We start from the raw sequence: 17,598 nt of genomic DNA, 5'->3' as shown, positions 1-17,598 counted from the left end.
TCCTCGCTCCAGGCCAGATCCTGTCTGCCACTCAGGAGCAGATTGCAGAATCTTACTACCCCGAGTACCTGATCAACCTGGTTCAGGGGCAGCTGCAGACTCGCCAGGCCAGTTCCATCTATGATGACAGCTACCTAGGTGAGCAAGCAAGTGGGGAAGGGATGGCAGAGGGAGAACCTCAAGTGCTCCTGTCCCCACTCACCCCCTTGCCTCCCCTCTCCTACACGGGCATCCCCAGCACCCCTGCCATACTTGCCATGTGCCTGCTGACTATGAAGGCCCAGCAGGGGTGGGGAAGGGATTGGGGGATAGGCCAGAGCAGAGGGGTCCCCAAAGCAGGAATCCTAATATCCACCCACTCTGTCCCCCAGGATACTCTGTGGCTGTAGGTGAATTCAGTGGTGATGACACAGAAGGTGAGTGTGTCCCCAGGCTGGGGCCAAGGGAGGGGGGTGGTTAGAGGCTCAGGGTCAGACAGCCCGTGAACTCGGCCACTTACCATTATCTACTTCCCTTTCCCCGACCTTAAGTCACAACTTTCTCTTCTCTCTGCAGACTTTGTTGCTGGTGTGCCCAAAGGGAACCTCACTTACGGCTATGTAAGACCCAGCCTGACCCCTCACTTCCTCTCCTCCCCTGCCTAATCACAAAGAACCATGCATGGCAGTTTGCAAGGGCTCAAAAAGGTGGATCAGAACATGGGCTCTGGAGGCAGACTGGCATTCAAGTTCTGGCACTTACTCTGGCAGAATCATTCTGCTCTTTATTCATACTCTGCTTCCTGCTGAACCTCTCTGAGCCTCCTTCTTCTCTGTATACTGGGATAACAATCGTTCTGACCTCACAAGGCTCTGGCAAGGATGAAATGAGAAAATGCATGTGAAAGTAGTCAGTGAATTGTTGGGCAATGTACAACTGGCAGATGTTATTATTAGACGAGGACAAGTGCTTTTAAAAAGATACAGATAAGAGTGCCAGCGGAGTTCATTCAATTAACAACATTTATTAAGGCAAGGTAAGAGATAAGAAGATGAATAAGGTATCATACCCCATCTTATAAGATGCTTCTAATCAAGTATGATAGATAAGACACTCATACAATTATGATCTAAAGTGGAGCAACTATTCATTCTCTACTCAGTGCATCAGGCACTATCTATTCATGATTTCTATTCTTCACAACAAGCCTATGGGGTAGATATTATCATTTGTATTTTACATGTGAGAACACTGAGGTTCTAAGAGACCAAGTAAGTTCCTTAAGATCAACCAGTTAGTAAGTAGGTTTAAAATCAGGTCTCTCGGCCAGGCGCGGTGCCTCATGCCTATAATCCCAGCACTTTGGGAGGCCAAGGCGGGCGGATCACGAGGTCAGGAGATTGAGACCATCCTGGCTAACACGGTGAAACCCCGTCTCTACTAAAAAAAAAAAAATACAAAAAATTAGCCGGGCGTGGTGGCGGGAGCCTGTAGTCCCAGCTACTGGGGAGGCTGAGGCAGGAGAACAGCATGAATCCGGGAGGCGGAGCTTGCAATGAACCGAGATCACGCCACTGCACTCCAGCCTGGGTGACAGAGCGAGACTCCATCTCAAAATTAAAAAAAAAAAAAAAAATCAGGTCTCTCTTAATCCAATATCAGCATTCTTTCTGCACTTTGCTAAACTTCAGAAAAGTGGATACAGTGACATAGCAGTTTAGGGGAAGGAATAATCTCCTTTCTAGGAAAAGGATGATAACAAGTTTGGGGAGTCAGGAAATAAAAATTTAAAATGTTTAAAAAGGAAGAGGACAGATCAGAGAAGGTTCTTTTTTTTTTTTTTTTTTTTGAGACGGAGTCTCGCTCTGTCGCCCAGGCTGGAGTGCAGTGGCCGGATCTCAGCTCACTGCAAGCTCCGCCTCCCGGGTTCACGCCATTCTCCGGCCTCAGCCTCCCGAGTAGCTGGGACTACAGGCGCCCGCCACCTCGCCCGGCTAGTTTTTTGTATTTCTTAATAGAGACGGGGTTTCACCGTGTTAGCCAGGATGGTTTCGATCTCCTGACCTCGTGATCCGCCCGTCTCGGCCTCCCAAAGTGCTGGGATTACAGGCTTGAGCCACCGCGCCCGGCTGATCAGAGAAGGTTCTATGAAGGTTCAGCAGAGATGAGGCAGGAGGGCATCCTGTGCAGGAGCATGAACGAGGTGGAAGAAAAGGAAACAATTTCAGCCCAGCTTAGCAGACTCATGAGCTGATTGAGGATGAGTAGAATATGGAAAGGTTGAGCAAAAACAGATAGGTTAGGGCCACATTCTCCAGAGCTTTGGAGGACCAGCCAAGAAGTTGAGACTTTGGGCAGTGACTGCAGGGAGCCACTGGATTTCCAAGCCAGAGGTAGCCTCCTAAATCTGCTGGGAGAGCTGGAGGCAGGGACATTGTCAAGACATCTGTCTAGCAGTCCTGGGAAAGGGCTCATACCAGGATTCAAGAGGCCTGGTGGGGCCAGTCACTAAGGGAACATCGGGGAGTCATGGTGTTTGTGGTTCGGGGTACTGGAGGATGAGGATGACTTAGGTTTTGAACATGATGGGTTTGAGGCACCGGCGCACATTCAGTCATAATTATTATTGAGTGCCTACTACTCACCAAGCATGACTTTAGGCTCTGAGGAGAAAGCAAAGGACAAAATCAAGTTCCTGCCCCTATTGATCTTTCATTCTAGTGGGTAGAGAGGGACAAGGAACAGATAAATACAAATCTGTCAGTAGTTGGTGATTGATATGCAGAAAAATAGTGGAGCAGACATAGGGTGGAGCTACCTGGCATAGAGGTGGGAATATGAGGGCAAAGCTGATGAGGGAGCTAGGGACAGTGGTCTGCCTCTCTAAGGGATACCTGCCCCTGAGTGTCCTGTACACATCTGTTCTTTAACCATGGGATACTCTGGGATTCCAGGACCAATGGGCCTATCTCTTCATCCCCCAGGTCACCATCCTTAATGGCTCAGACATCCGATCCCTCTACAACTTCTCAGGGGAACAGGTAAGGATACCCCTCAATCCCACCCCAGCTTGGCCCTCTGCCAGTGAAGCCCCAGCCCTGACCTGTGTCAGCCCAACTTCCAGCCCTTCTTGATCCTGTGTATTGAACCTTCTAGTTCTGACCCAGCGCTGCCCCTTTGTCCTCCCCAGATGGCCTCCTACTTCGGCTATGCAGTGGCTGCCACAGACATCAATGGGGACGGGTGAGCAGTGGGAAATGAGCTCACTGTGATACCTCTCCCAGCTCCAGGAGGGAAGAGTGGGAATGGGACAGAAAATGCAAGGAGAATTTCTCCAGGGCTTTTTCTCTAGACTCTCACTTATACCTGCATTCCCCTTGCTCAGGGACAAGGAAAGCTGAGAGCTAATGATCAGAGACCTCAGGTCTTCTGACTCGATGGAATCCAGAGTGCCTGGGGTTTCTGGCACTAGGATTGGGGTGGGGTGGCAAGATAGGGTATCGAGATGCCTGGGTTTGCCCTTCCCCTCAGGCTGGATGACTTGCTGGTAGGGGCACCCCTGCTCATGGATCGGACCCCTGACGGGCGGCCTCAGGAGGTGGGCAGGGTCTACGTCTACCTGCAGCACCCAGCCGGCATAGAGCCCACGCCCACCCTTACCCTCACTGGCCATGATGAGTTTGGCCGATTTGGCAGCTCCTTGACCCCCCTGGGGGACCTGGACCAGGATGGCTACAATGGTGAGTACCATGGGCTCAGAGAGTGAAAGGGGAGGCAGGGGCCCAAGTCAGAAGGGATTTGGGGAGAGGGCGTCTGTCAGCTAAGATACCCAGACCTCCATGACTTCCCAAGGGGTTAAAATCCCACTGTCTGGGTCTTGGGATTTCAAGAGACTAGAATATAGGGACTGACAGATGGGAAAAAACTAGGATCCTAGGTCCTGGGGTCTGGGAGTAGAGATTTGGGCCCCTGGATTCCTGGCCTGCTGACTAGTGTGTGTTCTGTGTCTTCCAGATGTGGCCATTGGGGCTCCCTTTGGTGGGGAGACCCAGCAGGGAGTAGTGTTTGTATTCCCTGGGGGCCCCGGAGGGCTGGGCTCTAAGCCTTCCCAGATTCTGCAACCCCTGTGGGCAGCCAGCCACACCCCAGACTTCTTTGGCTCTGCCCTTCGAGGAGGCCGAGACCTGGATGGCAACGGATACCCTGGTGAGTTGTGCCTGAGGCCCCTTTTCACCTTAAAATTCACTGGTCACTGACCCCTACCCTCTCTTCTTCACCTTTCCTAAAGTTCCTGGGTGCAGTTCTAGCTAATTCCAACAGAGGGCGCTGTCTTCTCACTTCAGCCTCCCTGAGCGTTGAAACCAGGAGGGGTTAGGAAGAAAGGATCCTGATTTGGGGCTTGCTGTAAGACGTGATTTCTTGACTTCTTACAGATCTGATTGTGGGGTCCTTTGGTGTGGACAAGGCTGTGGTATACAGGTATGAACTCCAAGGGGAGTTGAGGGGACAACGTAGGGGAACTGGAACTGGAAATTTCTCAACAGAGCTGAGGTTGGGAAAATCAATGCAGAGGACACACACTCTGGGGCTTGGGCATCAGTTTCCTGTGTCCAGGTTACAGAGGAGTCCTAATTCTATTGACCCCACATCCACTCTTGGCAGGGGCCGCCCCATCGTGTCTGCCAGTGCCTCCCTCACCATCTTCCCTGCCATGTTCAACCCAGAGGAGCGCAGCTGCAGCTTAGAGGGGAACCCTGTGGCCTGGTGAGCTGGCGCCCAGGGAATTGCAGAGACCTGAGCCTGGGAGTGGGCAGGGGCACCAAGTCTGCCTTCAGAAGGGGAAAAATGGGGGTGTCCTAGTCTGGGTCTGGCTGGGAGATAGGTAGAGGATAGGATGTCTGTTCCAGTTGGATTCACCAGCTTTCTTCTTGGTCTTTCTCCAGCATCAACCTTAGCTTCTGCCTCAATGCTTCTGGAAAACATGTTGCTGACTCCATTGGTGAGGGAGACTGCCTGGATCTCTCAGGCCCTAGGACAGGGAATGAAGGGACTGGGTACCTGGGGACATTTCTTCTCTCTGAAAAGATGAGGAGAGACAAGCAGTTTCCCCTTATATGTCCCTGGCTGCAGGCTTCACAGTGGAACTTCAGCTGGACTGGCAGAAGCAGAAGGGAGGGGTACGGCGGGCACTGTTCCTGGCCTCCAGGCAGGCAACCCTGACCCAGACCCTGCTCATCCAGAATGGGGCTCGAGAGGATTGCAGAGAGATGAAGATCTACCTCAGGGTATAGCCCAGAGGGCGGGGTGTGGACTGGCCAGGGAGGGTGGCCACATAGAACTGAGGGCACCTCCTGAAGGGAAAAAGATTGGGGGATTCCAGTGAAGGGTTTGGGACTCTTGTGGGGACTGAGAAAGGGAGACTTTCTGTCAGAGGAGCTGGGAAGCAGGCTGCCAGCGCCTCTGAAACAATAAGAATGGTCAGAATTGGGCCCTAAGCAGACAAAGGGATATGAGAGAGGCTGAGGAGCAGGACCACCAAGTCTCCAGAGTCCCCTGACTCTGTGAACTCTCTCCTCTGTCCCCAGAATGAGTCAGAATTTCGAGACAAACTCTCCCCAATTCACATCGCTCTCGACTTCTCCTTGGACCCCCAAGCCCCAGTGGACAGCCACGGCCTCAGGCCAGCCCTGCATTACCAGAGCAAGAGCCGGATAGAGGACAAGGTGAGGACAGGGCAGGGAGAAGGGACCTGGGAGGACAGAGGCCTGGGTACTGTGGGGGCAGGGCCCCGGAAAGAAAAGAGCCCATAGCCCAGGAATGGGTCTAAACTTCCCCTCTCAAGGCTGCCCTGCTCCCCAGGCTCAGATCTTGCTGGACTGTGGAGAAGACAACATCTGCGTGCCTGACCTGCAGCTGGAAGTGTTCGGGTAAGTAGGGCTGACTAGCTAGGGAGCGCAGGTGCACCCGGCACCTGAAAGAGTCAGCTAGGGACATACTAGCTGTGTCGCCTTGGGAAGTTGCTCAGCTGCTCTGAGCTTTAACTCTTTTGTCTGTATAGTGGGAATAGTAGCATTTCTTTCTCAGAGTTTTTAGAAAGATTAAATGAAATAATCTACATAAAAAATCTAGCCTAGTGCCTGCCATAGAGTTAGAACCCAGTAAACAGTATCTATTATTACTGTATTATTACTCTTTTTTTTTTTTTTTGAGACGGAGTCATGCCCTTGTCACCCAGGTTGGAGTGCAGTGGCACAATCTCGGCTCACTGCAACCTCCACCTCCCAGGTTCAAGCAATTCTCTGCCTCAGCGTCCCAAGTAACTGGGATTACAGGTGCCCACCACCATGCCCGGCTAATTTTTTTATTATTATTATCTTTAGTAGAGACGGGGTTTCACCATCTTGGCCTAACTTGTCTTGAACTCCTGACCTCGTGATCCACCCGCCTCAGCCTCCCAAAGTGCTGGGATTACAGGCGTGAGCCACTATGCCCGGCCTCGTATTATTACTCTTATAATTGTCCTTTGTCCTAGTTTGAGGATTAATTCCCCAGTTTCCCTTACCCTCTGTGTCCCTTCCAGGGAGCAGAACCATGTGTACCTGGGTGACAAGAATGCCCTAAACCTCACTTTCCATGCCCAGAATGTGGGTGAGGGTGGCGCCTATGAGGCTGAGCTTCGGGTCACCGCCCCTCCAGAGGCTGAGTACTCAGGACTCGTCAGACATCCAGGGGTGAGATGAGATTCTCCAGTGGGAGTTGGGAGGATACCTCTCCAGAGAGGACACCAAAACCTGACCAGTGCCCACCCCACCTCCAGAACTTCTCCAGCCTGAGCTGTGACTACTTTGCCGTGAACCAGAGCCGCCTGCTGGTGTGTGACCTGGGCAACCCCATGAAGGCAGGAGCCAGTGTAAGTCTGGGATGAAGGAGGATGGGACAGAGGGAGAGCAGACCTGAGGGCGGTAACCAGCCAGCCGAGAGCACCGCTGTGACATAGGGAGGGAGAGTGAAATACACAGTCCAACTGCCCTCTTTTCCTCTTGTTCTGTCCCCAGCTGTGGGGTGGCCTTCGGTTTACAGTCCCTCATCTCCGGGACACTAAGAAAACCATCCAGTTTGACTTCCAGATCCTCAGGTAGGGAGTGAGTGTGTCTAGGCTGGGGCTGAGCTGGGGACAGAAGGGAGGGCTGGGCACAGTTCTCACTGGCTGCACTCTAGCACCTCAGTCTTGCCTCCATCCCACAGCAAGAATCTCAACAACTCGCAAAGTGACGTGGTTTCCTTCCGGCTCTCCGTGGAGGCTCAGGCCCAGGTCACCCTGAACGGGTCAGTGCCAGGCAGAATGGGGTCTTTCTGAGAGGGGAGACAGACTTCTAGGGAAGGATGCATATGGGGTTCTTTCCACCCTCCCCTAAACCACCCTCCTCCTTAGTGTCTCCAAGCCTGAGGCAGTGCTATTCCCAGTAAGCGACTGGCATCCCCGAGACCAGCCTCAGAAGGAGGAGGACGTGGGACCTGCTGTGCACCATGTCTATGAGGTAAGGAGGGAAAGGGGCAGGGCCAGAATGAATGAAGGGCAAGGAGAGGTAGTATGAGTGACAGATGGCTGAGACCCACGTGAGGTACTGAGAGAAAGAGAGGAGGGAGGGGTAAGTGATATGTAAAGGCATGAGGCAGAGTCCTGTGAGAAACAGCCAGAAGACAAACAGGCCAGTTGAGTGGCTTGGAAAGAAAGATGGAGCCCCCTCCAAAAGTGTTGGCTAGAGAGGATTTCACCTCTGCCCATTGCTTCCCTGCTTCATCTCTGAGATAGGAGCCCGACAGCAAGGTATAGTGGAGCCACGGTGATCCAGGGTCTCAAGGGGGCAGAAGCATTCCCTTCCTTCTCATGATGATTGTGCTCTTCCCTCCTCAGCTCATCAACCAAGGCCCCAGCTCCATCAGCCAGGGCGTGCTGGAGCTCAGCTGTCCCCAGGCTCTGGAAGGTCAGCAGCTCCTATATGTGACCAGAGTTACGGGACTCAACTGCACCACCAATCACCCCATTAACCCAAAAGGCCTGGAGGTAAGGGCCTGAACACTGGCATGGGGAAGAGGAGCAGGTTCAGAGGACCTGGGGATTGGGGAAGGTTGCTGGGGGCCTGCAAGAGGCAATGAGGATGTGCCTATAGCTAGGGCTGAGGGTCACAAGGCCCAGAGGTACCTCAAAAGCCTCTGGAGGAAAAAGGACTTTCATCCACTGTGTTTCTTTCTGCCTGAACTATCCCTTCTTTGTTTCCTGGCATACCCCTAGGGCCCAGTTATGTGCCACCTCCTCTAGGAAGCCTTCTTCAAACCTTTTCCTCTGGGCCCCAATGCCTGTTTTATAGTTCATTTACTCGTTAACATTTAATTAAATAAGTGCCTGTACTGAACACTGTTAGGCCCAGGAAATATTGTACCAAACAAAACTGACAAGGTCTCCACGTTCATGGAACTTACATTCTAGTGAAGGGTGATATACATAGAAAATAGAAAGAGAAGGAGAAAAATTAACAGGGATTGAAAAGTGATGAAGTGAAGTGTTAATAAGCTGTGGGGATACGATTTAAACTGAATCACCGGAAAACCTCTTGAAGACGTCACAGTTGAATTGAGGCCTGAAAGATAAGGTTGAACCTATCTGTAAGACTCAGGGATGAGCATTCCAAACCGAGGGAACAGCCAGTGCAAAAACAGGAACATGGACCTAATTATTTATTTAAGCATCTCCTCTAGCGTGAACTCTAAGAACCAAGTTTTCTTCATTTCCATATTTTAACCCCGAGCTCGGTGCCTTGCACATAGGAGGCGAAGAGTTGGATGATCAATAAAGAGATAGACGAAAGAATAGGTTGAAGCTGCTCTGGAACCCAGGTGCCGGCTGACTCAGAAGCTGTAATGAGATGGGAAAGGGGCCCAATACTCTCTTTCTCTTATAGTTGGATCCCGAGGGTTCCCTGCACCACCGGCAAAAACGGGAAGCTCCACGGGAAGCTCCAAGCCGCAGCTCTGCTTCCTCTGGACCTCAGATCCTGGTAAGTCAGACAGGGAATGAGGTGTGGAGGAAAGCGTTGAGTACTTGTTTGGGTTCTCACAGCCATCACAAGGGCAGAACACCAGGTTCAAGCTTCTTTCTTCCTAGAAATGCCCGGAGGCTGAGTGTTTGAGGCTGCGCTGTGAGCTCGGGCCCCTGCACCAACAAGAGAGCCAAAGTCTGCAGCTGCATTTCCGAGTCTGGGCCAAGACTTTCTTGCAGGTGAGGGAGCCTTACCTCAGCCCTGACCCCTGACCTTTGGGCCTGCTTAGACTGACCCACCCCTTTCTCCACTACAGTAGCCACGCCTCCTTTGGTGAATGGGATCCAGCACTCCAGCTCCCTCCCTTGCCCTTGTCTAGACCAGGCTGTATGTCCTTGGCGCCACCTAGTGACCACAGTGGGAGCAGCAGCTTCCCTTTCCCGGCCCATTCAGAGGGGGGAGGGCTGGAGGGAGACCAGTGTGCAAAGAATGATAGAAAAACAGTGAGATGGAAGATGAATCCATAGTGGAGAGGTAAGCACATGTAGGAATAGTAAAGAGCAGTCACTTCTTGAGCACACACTGCAGGCCAGGCACTGTCCTGGTGTCAAAGCACATTAATAATTCAAAAAAAAAGTTTTTATTGAACATGTAGTCATCTAATTATATATTATCATTACAATTATTCAGTTACACATTTGTCATCCCATATAAGGAACATCAAGAGAGGCTCAGGGGCCAGGTACAGTGGCTCACACCAGTAATCCCAGCACTTTGGGAGGCCGAGGTTGGCAGATCACTTGAGCCCAGAAGTTTGAGACCAGCCTGGGCAACATGGCAAAACTCCACTTCTACAAAAACAAAACAAAACAAAAATTAGGTGGGCACGATGGCACATGCCTGTAGTCCCAGCTACTTGGGAGGCTGAGGCAGGAGGATTGCTTGAGCCCAGGAGGTGGAAGTTGCAATGGCCTAAGACCACACCACTGCACTCCAGCCTGGGCGACAGTGTAAGACTTTGTCTCAAAAAAAAGAGAGAGAGAGAGAGAGACTCAGGAAGAATGAGTCCAAAATAGGGAAAGATCACAACCCCAGCCAGACCATGGGGAACCCTATGTCCTCTGGATCCCAAGAGAGGATGTGCTGACCAACTTTCTCCCACCCACAGCGGGAGCACCAGCCATTTAGCCTGCAGTGTGAGGCTGTGTACAAAGCCCTGAAGATGCCCTACCGAATCCTGCCTCGGCAGCTGCCCCAAAAGGAGCGTCAGGTGAGTCTAGGGCCAGAGGACTGGACGAGGGAATACAGGGCTCAGAGTGCTGGAACTAGGGCTGGGACATGGGTGAGGGCTGGCCTTGGTATTATTAACAACTGTTGAGAATCTAATATGCGCCAAGCACTGTGCAGATGCCAGAGACAGCGTGGTAAGCAAGACCAACATGGTATCTTTGCTCCTGGAGTTCACAGTCTCGTGGAACAACACAGTGTTCCAAGTGTGGTGATATTTATGAAAACACATAATAGGAACACCTGAACCCAGTCTAACTGGATCAGGGAAGGCTTCCTGGAAGAAGTGATGTTCAAGCTGAGACCTGAAGAATAAATAGGAACTAACCAGGCTAGTCATTCAGGAAAGGGATATCCTGGGGAGGTGAATAACAGATATGAGTCCGAGCGCAGGGGCTCACAACTGTAATCCCAGCACTTTGGAAGGCCAAGGCAAGCGGATTTCTTGAGCTCAGAAGTTTAAGACCAACCTGGGCAACACAGTGAGACCCTATCTCTACAAAAAAAATACAAAAATTAGCCAGATGTGGTGTCGCACATCTGTGGTCCCAGCTACTCGGGAGGCTGAGGCAGGAGGATCGCTTGAGACCAGGAGGCAGAGGTTGTAGTGAACCGAGATCGCACCACTGCCCTCCAGCCTGGGTGACAGAGTGAGACTCTGTCAAAGAAAGAAATGGATATGATATGAAAGCCCGAAAGTAAGAGACAATATTGCACATTTTAGGAACTTAAATTTTTTTTTTTTTTTTTTTTTTTTTTGAGACGGAGTCTCGCTCTGGCACCCAGGCTGGAGTGCAGTGGCCGGATCTCAGCTCACTGCAAGCTCCGCCTCCCGGGTTCACGCCATTCTCCTGCCTCAGCCTCCGGAGTAGCTGGGACTACAGGCGCCCGCCACCTCGCCCGGCTAGTTTTTTGTATTTTTTTAGTAGAGACGGGGTTTCACCATGTTAGCTAGGATGGTCTTGATCTTGTGACCTCGTGATCTGCCCGTCTCGGCCTCCCAAAGTGCTGGGATTACAGGCTTGAGCCACCGCGCCCGGCCGGAACTTAAATTTTTAAGCTCAGAATGCTGTTAGTTCAAAATAAGAGGTGGGAAGTGGGTCTAGATCCAATGACAAGTGGAGGCCAAGTATAGGGTGGAAAGAACTTCTGAGCTTTCATTGACTTCACCCAACTTGCTCCCCAGGTGGCCACAGCTGTGCAATGGACCAAGGCAGAAGGCAGCTATGGCGTCCCACTGTGGATCATCATCCTAGCCATCCTTTTTGGCCTCCTGCTCCTAGGTCTACTCATCTACATCCTCTACAAGGTCAGCCACATCCTGCTTGTGACTTGGCTACCCTCTCATCAGGCTCTGCCCTTGACCTGGCACAGTCCCAAGTATCTACCTCTAGACCAGTTCACTAGCCATGTGCCCCCACCTCTGTCCTGGCTACATGCATCCCATCCTAACCCTTCCTATAGGATCCCTCCCTACATTCTATAGCCCCTAGCTTAGAAAGGGTCCTCTTGACTCAAGACGGTAAGTTTGCCTATACTTGCAAAATCAGTGGAACCCACAGATTACAAATACATGGCATTTGTGCTGTCAGTTTCTCCAAAAATCCATGGCAGTCATCACTAACCTAGAAATGGCTACTGATCATCTCCTAGAAGTGGCTTCAGAATCTCTCTCAAGAGGTAGCCATGGCCAAGTGTGTGGCTCACCCCTGTAATCCCAACATTTTGGGAGGCCAGGGTGGGAAGACAGCTTGAGCCCGGGAATTCAAGACCAGCCTGGGTAGCACACTAGGACCTTGTCTCTACAAAAAACCACAAAGATTAGCCAGGTTTGATGGTGCGTGCCTATGGTCCCAGCTACTCTGGAGGCTGAGGTGGGAGGATCGCTTGAGCGCAGGAGTTTGAGGCTACAGTGAGCCATGATCATGCCACTGCACTCCAGGCTAGTCAACAGAGTGAGACCCTGTCTCAAAAACCAACAAACAAAAGCAGCCACTACTAAGCAATCAGACTGGCCGCTTGAGTTCAAACCTATCTGCCATTTCTGGCTTAACTGGGGAATTTTAAAGACACTGGTAAAAGATACCCACCATACAAAACCACCCCCAAGTTTAGTCCTCCTGGGTCCATTGCACAACTTGGAGGGGTAGTCCTAGCCTGAATTCAGAGGCCACTTTGCAGGATGTAGAGGCTGGAGGTACTAGAGTCCTCCTTATTACTTCTTGGGATAAGAGCTGTGGAGAAAAGGCAACCATAGTACCTAAACTCTCCCTCTTTTCCCCTTTATCAGCTCGGATTCTTCAAACGCTCCCTCCCATATGGCACCGCCATGGAAAAAGCTCAGCTCAAGCCTCCAGCCACCTCTGATGCCTGAGTCCTCCCAATTTCAGACTCCCAATCCTGAAGAACCAGTCTCCCCACCCTCATTCTACTGAAAGGGAGGGGTCTGGGTACTTCCTGAAGGTGCTGAGGGCCAGGGAGAAGCTCCTCTCCCCAGCCCAGAGACATACTTGAAGGGCCAGAGCCAGGCGGGTGAGGAGCTGGGGATCCCTCCCCCCCACGCACTGTGAAGGACCCTTGTTTACACATACCCTCTTCATGGATGGGGGAACTCAGATCCAGGGACAGAGGCCCCAGCCTCCCTGAAGCCTTTGCATTTTGGAGAGTTTCCTGAAACAACTTGGAAAGATAACTAGGAAATCCATTCACAGTTCTTTGGGCCAGACATGCCACAAGGACTTCCTGTCCAGCTCCAACCTGCAAAGATCTGTCCACAGCCTTGCCAGAGATCCAAAAGAAGGCCCCAGCTAAGAACTTGGAACTTGGGGAGTAAGACCTGGCAGCTCTGGACAGCCCCACCCTGGTGGGCCAAGAAGGAACACTAACTATGGATGGTGCCCCAGGACCAGCTCAGGACAGATGCCACAAGGATAGATGCTGCCCAGAGCCCAGCTCGAAGGGGAATCAGAACTCAAATGGGGCCACATCCAGCCTGGGGTCTAGAGTTGATCTGGAACCCAGACTCAGACATGGGCACCTAATCCAGGCAGATCTGGGACTATATTTGGGCCTGCTCCAGACCTGATCCTGGAGGCCCAGTTCACCCTGCTTTAGGAGAAGCCAGGAATTTCCCAGGACCCCGAAGGGGCCATAATGGCAACAGATCTGGAACCTCAGCCTGGCCAGACACAGGCCCTCCCTGTTCCCCAGAGAAAGGGGAGCCCACTGTCCTGGACCTGCAGAATTTGGGTTCTGCCTGCCAGCTGCACTGATGCTGCCCCTCCTCTCTCTGCCCAACCCTTCCCTCACCTTGGCACCAGACACCCAGGACTTATTTAAACTCTGTTGCAAGTGCAATAAATCTGACCCAGTGCCCCCACTGACCAGAACTAGAATCTGTGATCTGACCCAGTGCCCCCACTGACCAGAACTAGAATCTGTGATCTCATACCTCACTCTTTCCAAACCCATCCTGGAACCAAGCGGCTTGGTGGAAAGCAGATGCCTATTTCTCTCATGGCTTCTTTCCACTCGGGGCCAGAAGTACGACCCCCTAGACACTGTGAAACTAGTTCTGGATTCCCTTCTTAGGTGAAAGACGTGATGGAAGGAGAGAAAGCAGGGCTTGACTCCTCTCCCCCTCCCTCATCCCCCATCAGATCTGGTCCCCAACACTCCCAAGGGAGAAGCGAAAGGAATCTCTTCTCTTTGGGTTTCAGGATTAGAGAAGAAAGCAAAGGGGGAGGTCCAAGGTGGAGGTGGGGAAGGATGGTTCAGAAAATTTCCCAGGCTTCCCTAAATCAGAATAATGAAATGAGAGGAAAAAGCCATAGAACTAAATTAGAAGAAAGCCCAGTTAGGTTTTTGTATTGCTTTGTTTTCATTGCTACTGTGTGCTGGTAGGGGGTGTTAGTTTGCATACATTTAATTTCTCACAGGGTTCTGTGAGGTTGGTACTATTAATCCCATTTACACAAAGGGAAACTGAGGCCCAGAGAGGTTACATAACTTGTGCAAAGTCACACAGTGAGTGGCAGAACAGAGTGAAACTCAGCCTTATCTGACTGGGAAAGTCCGAATTCTTAACCAACATGCCACAGGGTTCAGATCTTTGAAGATAAATCATGCAAAGTGAGGGATCCTCAGGGTCCTCTTTTCTCCTCAAGGCCTGTCACAACATGCAGCAAGAGGGAGAGCCATTGGGGTTGTTGGAGACAAAGATGTCCCTGTCAGGATAGACTAAAATTCAGCCACCAGAGGGCAGCATAGCCACAAATTTATGGGAAATTTGGGAAGGTAGGGTATGCGGTCCACCTCACCCTCTTCCCCCATCACCAGGACTATTCTCATTAACTCAGGCTCCTGCCTAGCAGGGCCTGCATAAAATATCCCTCCTGGGAGACCAAGCCTGGACCACGCTCCAGTCTGTGACTTCTTAGAATGCTCCGAGTCAGGAATGTCTTCACAGAACCCATAAACGAAAAGGAGCTGATGGGGTAGAAGAGGCAGCATGAGACAAAGAACCCCCTAGCATTTCTAAGAATGGCAGCCATGGCATAACAAGGCACCAGAAATTCTAGAGGGAGGAAATCGCATACTGGATATATTAAGAGGAGTCCCCCTCTTGGGAGAGAGCTGGGGGTAGAAGCAGCCAAACTTCAGGCGCCAGACCTAAAATGTCTTCCACTGTCGTGAGGAGGAAATAAGGAAGGGAAGTGGGCTGTGGAAACTGGGCTGGTGTCATGGGTGTGTCACTGTGTAGGGCCTGTACTTTTGAGACAGTGACAAGTTCTTACCCGGGATGCACAATACAAGGAAGAAATTCCTTGAGCTCAGAAATGCCACAGACGTAATCTAGTATGAGCCTCTCTTTCCCTGAGCTGTAATTCTCAGACTCCTGGTCTAAGTTTCTTCTCCCAAATCTCCCAACCCTCCGAAGGAAGTGTGACTCCCACCTTGAGACTTAAGTGTAGGGGGGCCAGAAGTGTAGGGGGCCGGAAGGCCTGAGCCCTATCCTTGGCTGTGTTGGTAGAGATGAAAAGGAGAAGGAAAGGAGGTCTTAGGAAGTGAACAGAGCAGCTGGGGGTGCAGGGAGGGGGAGGGGGCTCAAGAGAGGCAGCTGGCAGGCGGGAAGCTGATCTGGGGGTCTCAAGTTTCTTGACATCAATTAGAGCAGCCGGCCTGGGCTCATTAGTAGCCCGGGGTGCAGGGCTCATCAATAATGAATTCACCCCACACACCTTCCCCCCACCCCAGCTGCCTGCAAGGTCACCCGTCCTCTAGCCAGCTGCCGCCCCTTGGTAAGCTTAAGCAACCCCTCTTCTGAGGTCTTCCTAACCCAGAGTCCCTGGGGCAGTGTGGCAGGGTGGACAACAGCTGAGGGCAAAGGGGTCTCTAAAACCAATTGACCATGCCTGATAATGACTTTTGTTTACTCTCTGAGTCCACCCAGGAGGAGAAAGAATGGGAAGAGGAAAGGAGGGGCAGGGTCTAAGGAGAAGCAAGGTTTTTCATACTAGAGTTGACCAGCATGGTGGCAGGACAGACCCAGAGCAGGAGGACCTCCTCTGATGGACCCAGAAACCCCATATCCTCTCCCAACACCAGACTTGGGCAGCAAGGCCAATCACCTGAGATCTCTGCCCCACTGAATCAGAAGGAGACTAAGGCATTGGCACTCCCAGCATTCTCTTGCCCTTGAGCTGGAGTGTCTTGGCAGGTACAGAAACAGGTCTTTTCTTCAAACCAGATTACTGGGGTGAGGGCAAGAGATTGCTGGCACCCAGAAACAGAAACTCCAACTTCCTGCACCTTCCCAATTTCCCTCCAGAACCCAGGAATGTCAGTCTCTTTCCCCTTCCTAAACTGTTCCAAAACTTCAGTCCCACCACCCTTTCACCGACTTCTTCCCCTCCACTTCTACCTGCCTAAACCTCAAACGTTCCAGTTCCCACCCACTTTTCCTCTGATTGGGGTTGGCCTGAAGCTAACTGTGTGGCATTCTGGGAAATCTGCCTGCCACCCTCCCTCTTGAGACAAGTACAGACAAGTTCAGGCTCCATATTCCCCAGACATCTGTAGTGTCCCAGACTCCAGCCTTGTACTGGAGTCCCTTAAGAATACCTCTGAGTGGACTGGGTATGGTGGCTCACACCAATAATCCCAGCACTTTGAGAGGCCGAGGAAGGCAGATCACCTGAGGTCAGGAGTTCAAGACCAGCCTGGCCAACATAGTGAAACCCTGTCTCTACTAAAACTACAAAAATTAGCCAGGTGTGGTGGCGGGCGCCTGTAATCCCAGCTACTCGGGAGGCTGAGGTAGGAGAATTGCTTGAACCCAGGAGGCAGAGGTTGCAGTGAGCTGAGATCACACCACTGTACTCCAGCCTGGGCGACAGAGCGAGACTCGGGTCTCAAAAAAAAAAAAAGAAAAGAAAAGAATACCTCCGAGTGGCATGTACTTCCTCTCCCTCCTGACATTCTCCCCAGCTCAGACATTTTGTCCTACCCTCCATCTTCCCCTCCACCTCACCAAATACCCTCATGCCTCCGCACCAGTCCTCTTCAATCGAAGCTGGCCTTAGTGGGGAATGCCCCAGATTTAGGCCCTGAATAGATGCTCCCCGACGCCACCCCACCCCAATCCAGGTCATCTCTACAAGGTGCCTCAGTTCTCAATTTTCTGTCATCTTCCAGTTGCCCTAATGATCTCGGTTACAAGCTTCTATTTCCATCTCCTCAGGTCCATTGATTGCAATCTCTTCGCTGAGACCTTCCCTAACGACCCAGGCATTCAGACCCCAGCCAGAACTCAACCTGGGATCCATCTTCAACATCCCATTTCACCTCAGAGGCCCAGCCCCCAGGCATCCTGCTCCAAAGCCAGAACAACAAATTAGGACCCACACAATTTCTGCTGCACTTCCCCTGCCCCCTGCTCAGTCCATCACTCTGGAGGGAACCTAGGTATCCCACCCAACCCAAGGCCCATCGCCTCCCAAAGTACTTAGGCACCCCCGCCCGCCTCCCCCCGACTCCCCTTCCCACCCCATATCAGCCCAGAACCGGACTTCCCGCCCTCAGACTCAGCCCTTCCCGGGAACCCAGGCATCCTAGTTTCCAGCTTCGTCCATCACCTCACACCGTCTTCTACACGTCCTGTTCCCCCAGCCCTGGCCGCAGTGACACCGTAAACCCAGGAGGCCAGCAGGCAGCAAGAAGAAGGGCGGGAGGAAGCGGGAGGGGCCAGGACGCCCCCTCGCGGAGCCCTGAGTGCCCGGGTCCCCTCCTCCCG

General features: G+C 52.0%; 1 protein-coding gene and 1 long non-coding RNA gene across 3 annotated transcripts in view; one reads left to right on the top strand and one right to left on the bottom strand.

Annotated features, from left to right (window-relative positions):
- The window catches only part of ITGA5 (integrin subunit alpha 5), a 24,363-nt gene extending 10,676 nt beyond the window's left edge, over nucleotides 1-13,687 (top strand). Inside the window, exons 7-31 of one of the 2 annotated variants that reach the window (XR_012420324.1) lie at nucleotides 13-138; nucleotides 372-416; nucleotides 556-599; nucleotides 2,964-3,020; nucleotides 3,170-3,222; nucleotides 3,511-3,719; nucleotides 3,994-4,185; nucleotides 4,413-4,458; nucleotides 4,642-4,743; nucleotides 4,923-4,978; nucleotides 5,110-5,264; nucleotides 5,565-5,702; nucleotides 5,839-5,906; nucleotides 6,560-6,710; nucleotides 6,797-6,889; nucleotides 7,035-7,114; nucleotides 7,225-7,305; nucleotides 7,412-7,517; nucleotides 7,895-8,044; nucleotides 8,940-9,035; nucleotides 9,143-9,256; nucleotides 9,334-9,551; nucleotides 10,186-10,287; nucleotides 11,491-11,613; nucleotides 12,595-13,687. Coding sequence is in view for 1 of the 2 variants with exons in the window: in XM_005571087.4 (XP_005571144.3) it covers nucleotides 13-138; nucleotides 372-416; nucleotides 556-599; nucleotides 2,964-3,020; nucleotides 3,170-3,222; nucleotides 3,511-3,719; nucleotides 3,994-4,185; nucleotides 4,413-4,458; nucleotides 4,642-4,743; nucleotides 4,923-4,978; nucleotides 5,110-5,264; nucleotides 5,565-5,702; nucleotides 5,839-5,906; nucleotides 6,560-6,710; nucleotides 6,797-6,889; nucleotides 7,035-7,114; nucleotides 7,225-7,305; nucleotides 7,412-7,517; nucleotides 7,895-8,044; nucleotides 8,940-9,035; nucleotides 9,143-9,256; nucleotides 10,186-10,287; nucleotides 11,491-11,613; nucleotides 12,595-12,678 (2,471 nt within the window). In the remaining variant the exon portion in view is untranslated. The remainder of the gene's footprint in view (nucleotides 1-12; nucleotides 139-371; nucleotides 417-555; nucleotides 600-2,963; nucleotides 3,021-3,169; nucleotides 3,223-3,510; nucleotides 3,720-3,993; nucleotides 4,186-4,412; nucleotides 4,459-4,641; nucleotides 4,744-4,922; nucleotides 4,979-5,109; nucleotides 5,265-5,564; nucleotides 5,703-5,838; nucleotides 5,907-6,559; nucleotides 6,711-6,796; nucleotides 6,890-7,034; nucleotides 7,115-7,224; nucleotides 7,306-7,411; nucleotides 7,518-7,894; nucleotides 8,045-8,939; nucleotides 9,036-9,142; nucleotides 9,257-9,333; nucleotides 9,552-10,185; nucleotides 10,288-11,490; nucleotides 11,614-12,594) is intronic. The other variant, XM_005571087.4, reaches the window with a different exon arrangement.
- On the bottom strand, nucleotides 9,648-17,528 carry LOC135966246 (uncharacterized). The gene is made up of 2 exons (XR_010579452.1): nucleotides 17,441-17,528; nucleotides 9,648-9,868 (listed from the first exon to the last, which is right to left on the bottom strand). It is a non-coding gene; the product is annotated as an uncharacterized lncRNA (long non-coding RNA).
- Nucleotides 17,529-17,598: the final 70 nt, after the last annotated feature.

This window comes from Macaca fascicularis, chromosome 11, assembly GCF_037993035.2.
Source record: "Macaca fascicularis isolate 582-1 chromosome 11, T2T-MFA8v1.1".
In the NCBI taxonomy this organism is placed as follows: Eukaryota; Metazoa; Chordata; class Mammalia; order Primates; family Cercopithecidae; genus Macaca; species Macaca fascicularis.
The sequence above is the reverse complement of the archived record's forward strand: the minus strand, read 5'-3'. Positions and strand labels throughout refer to the sequence as shown.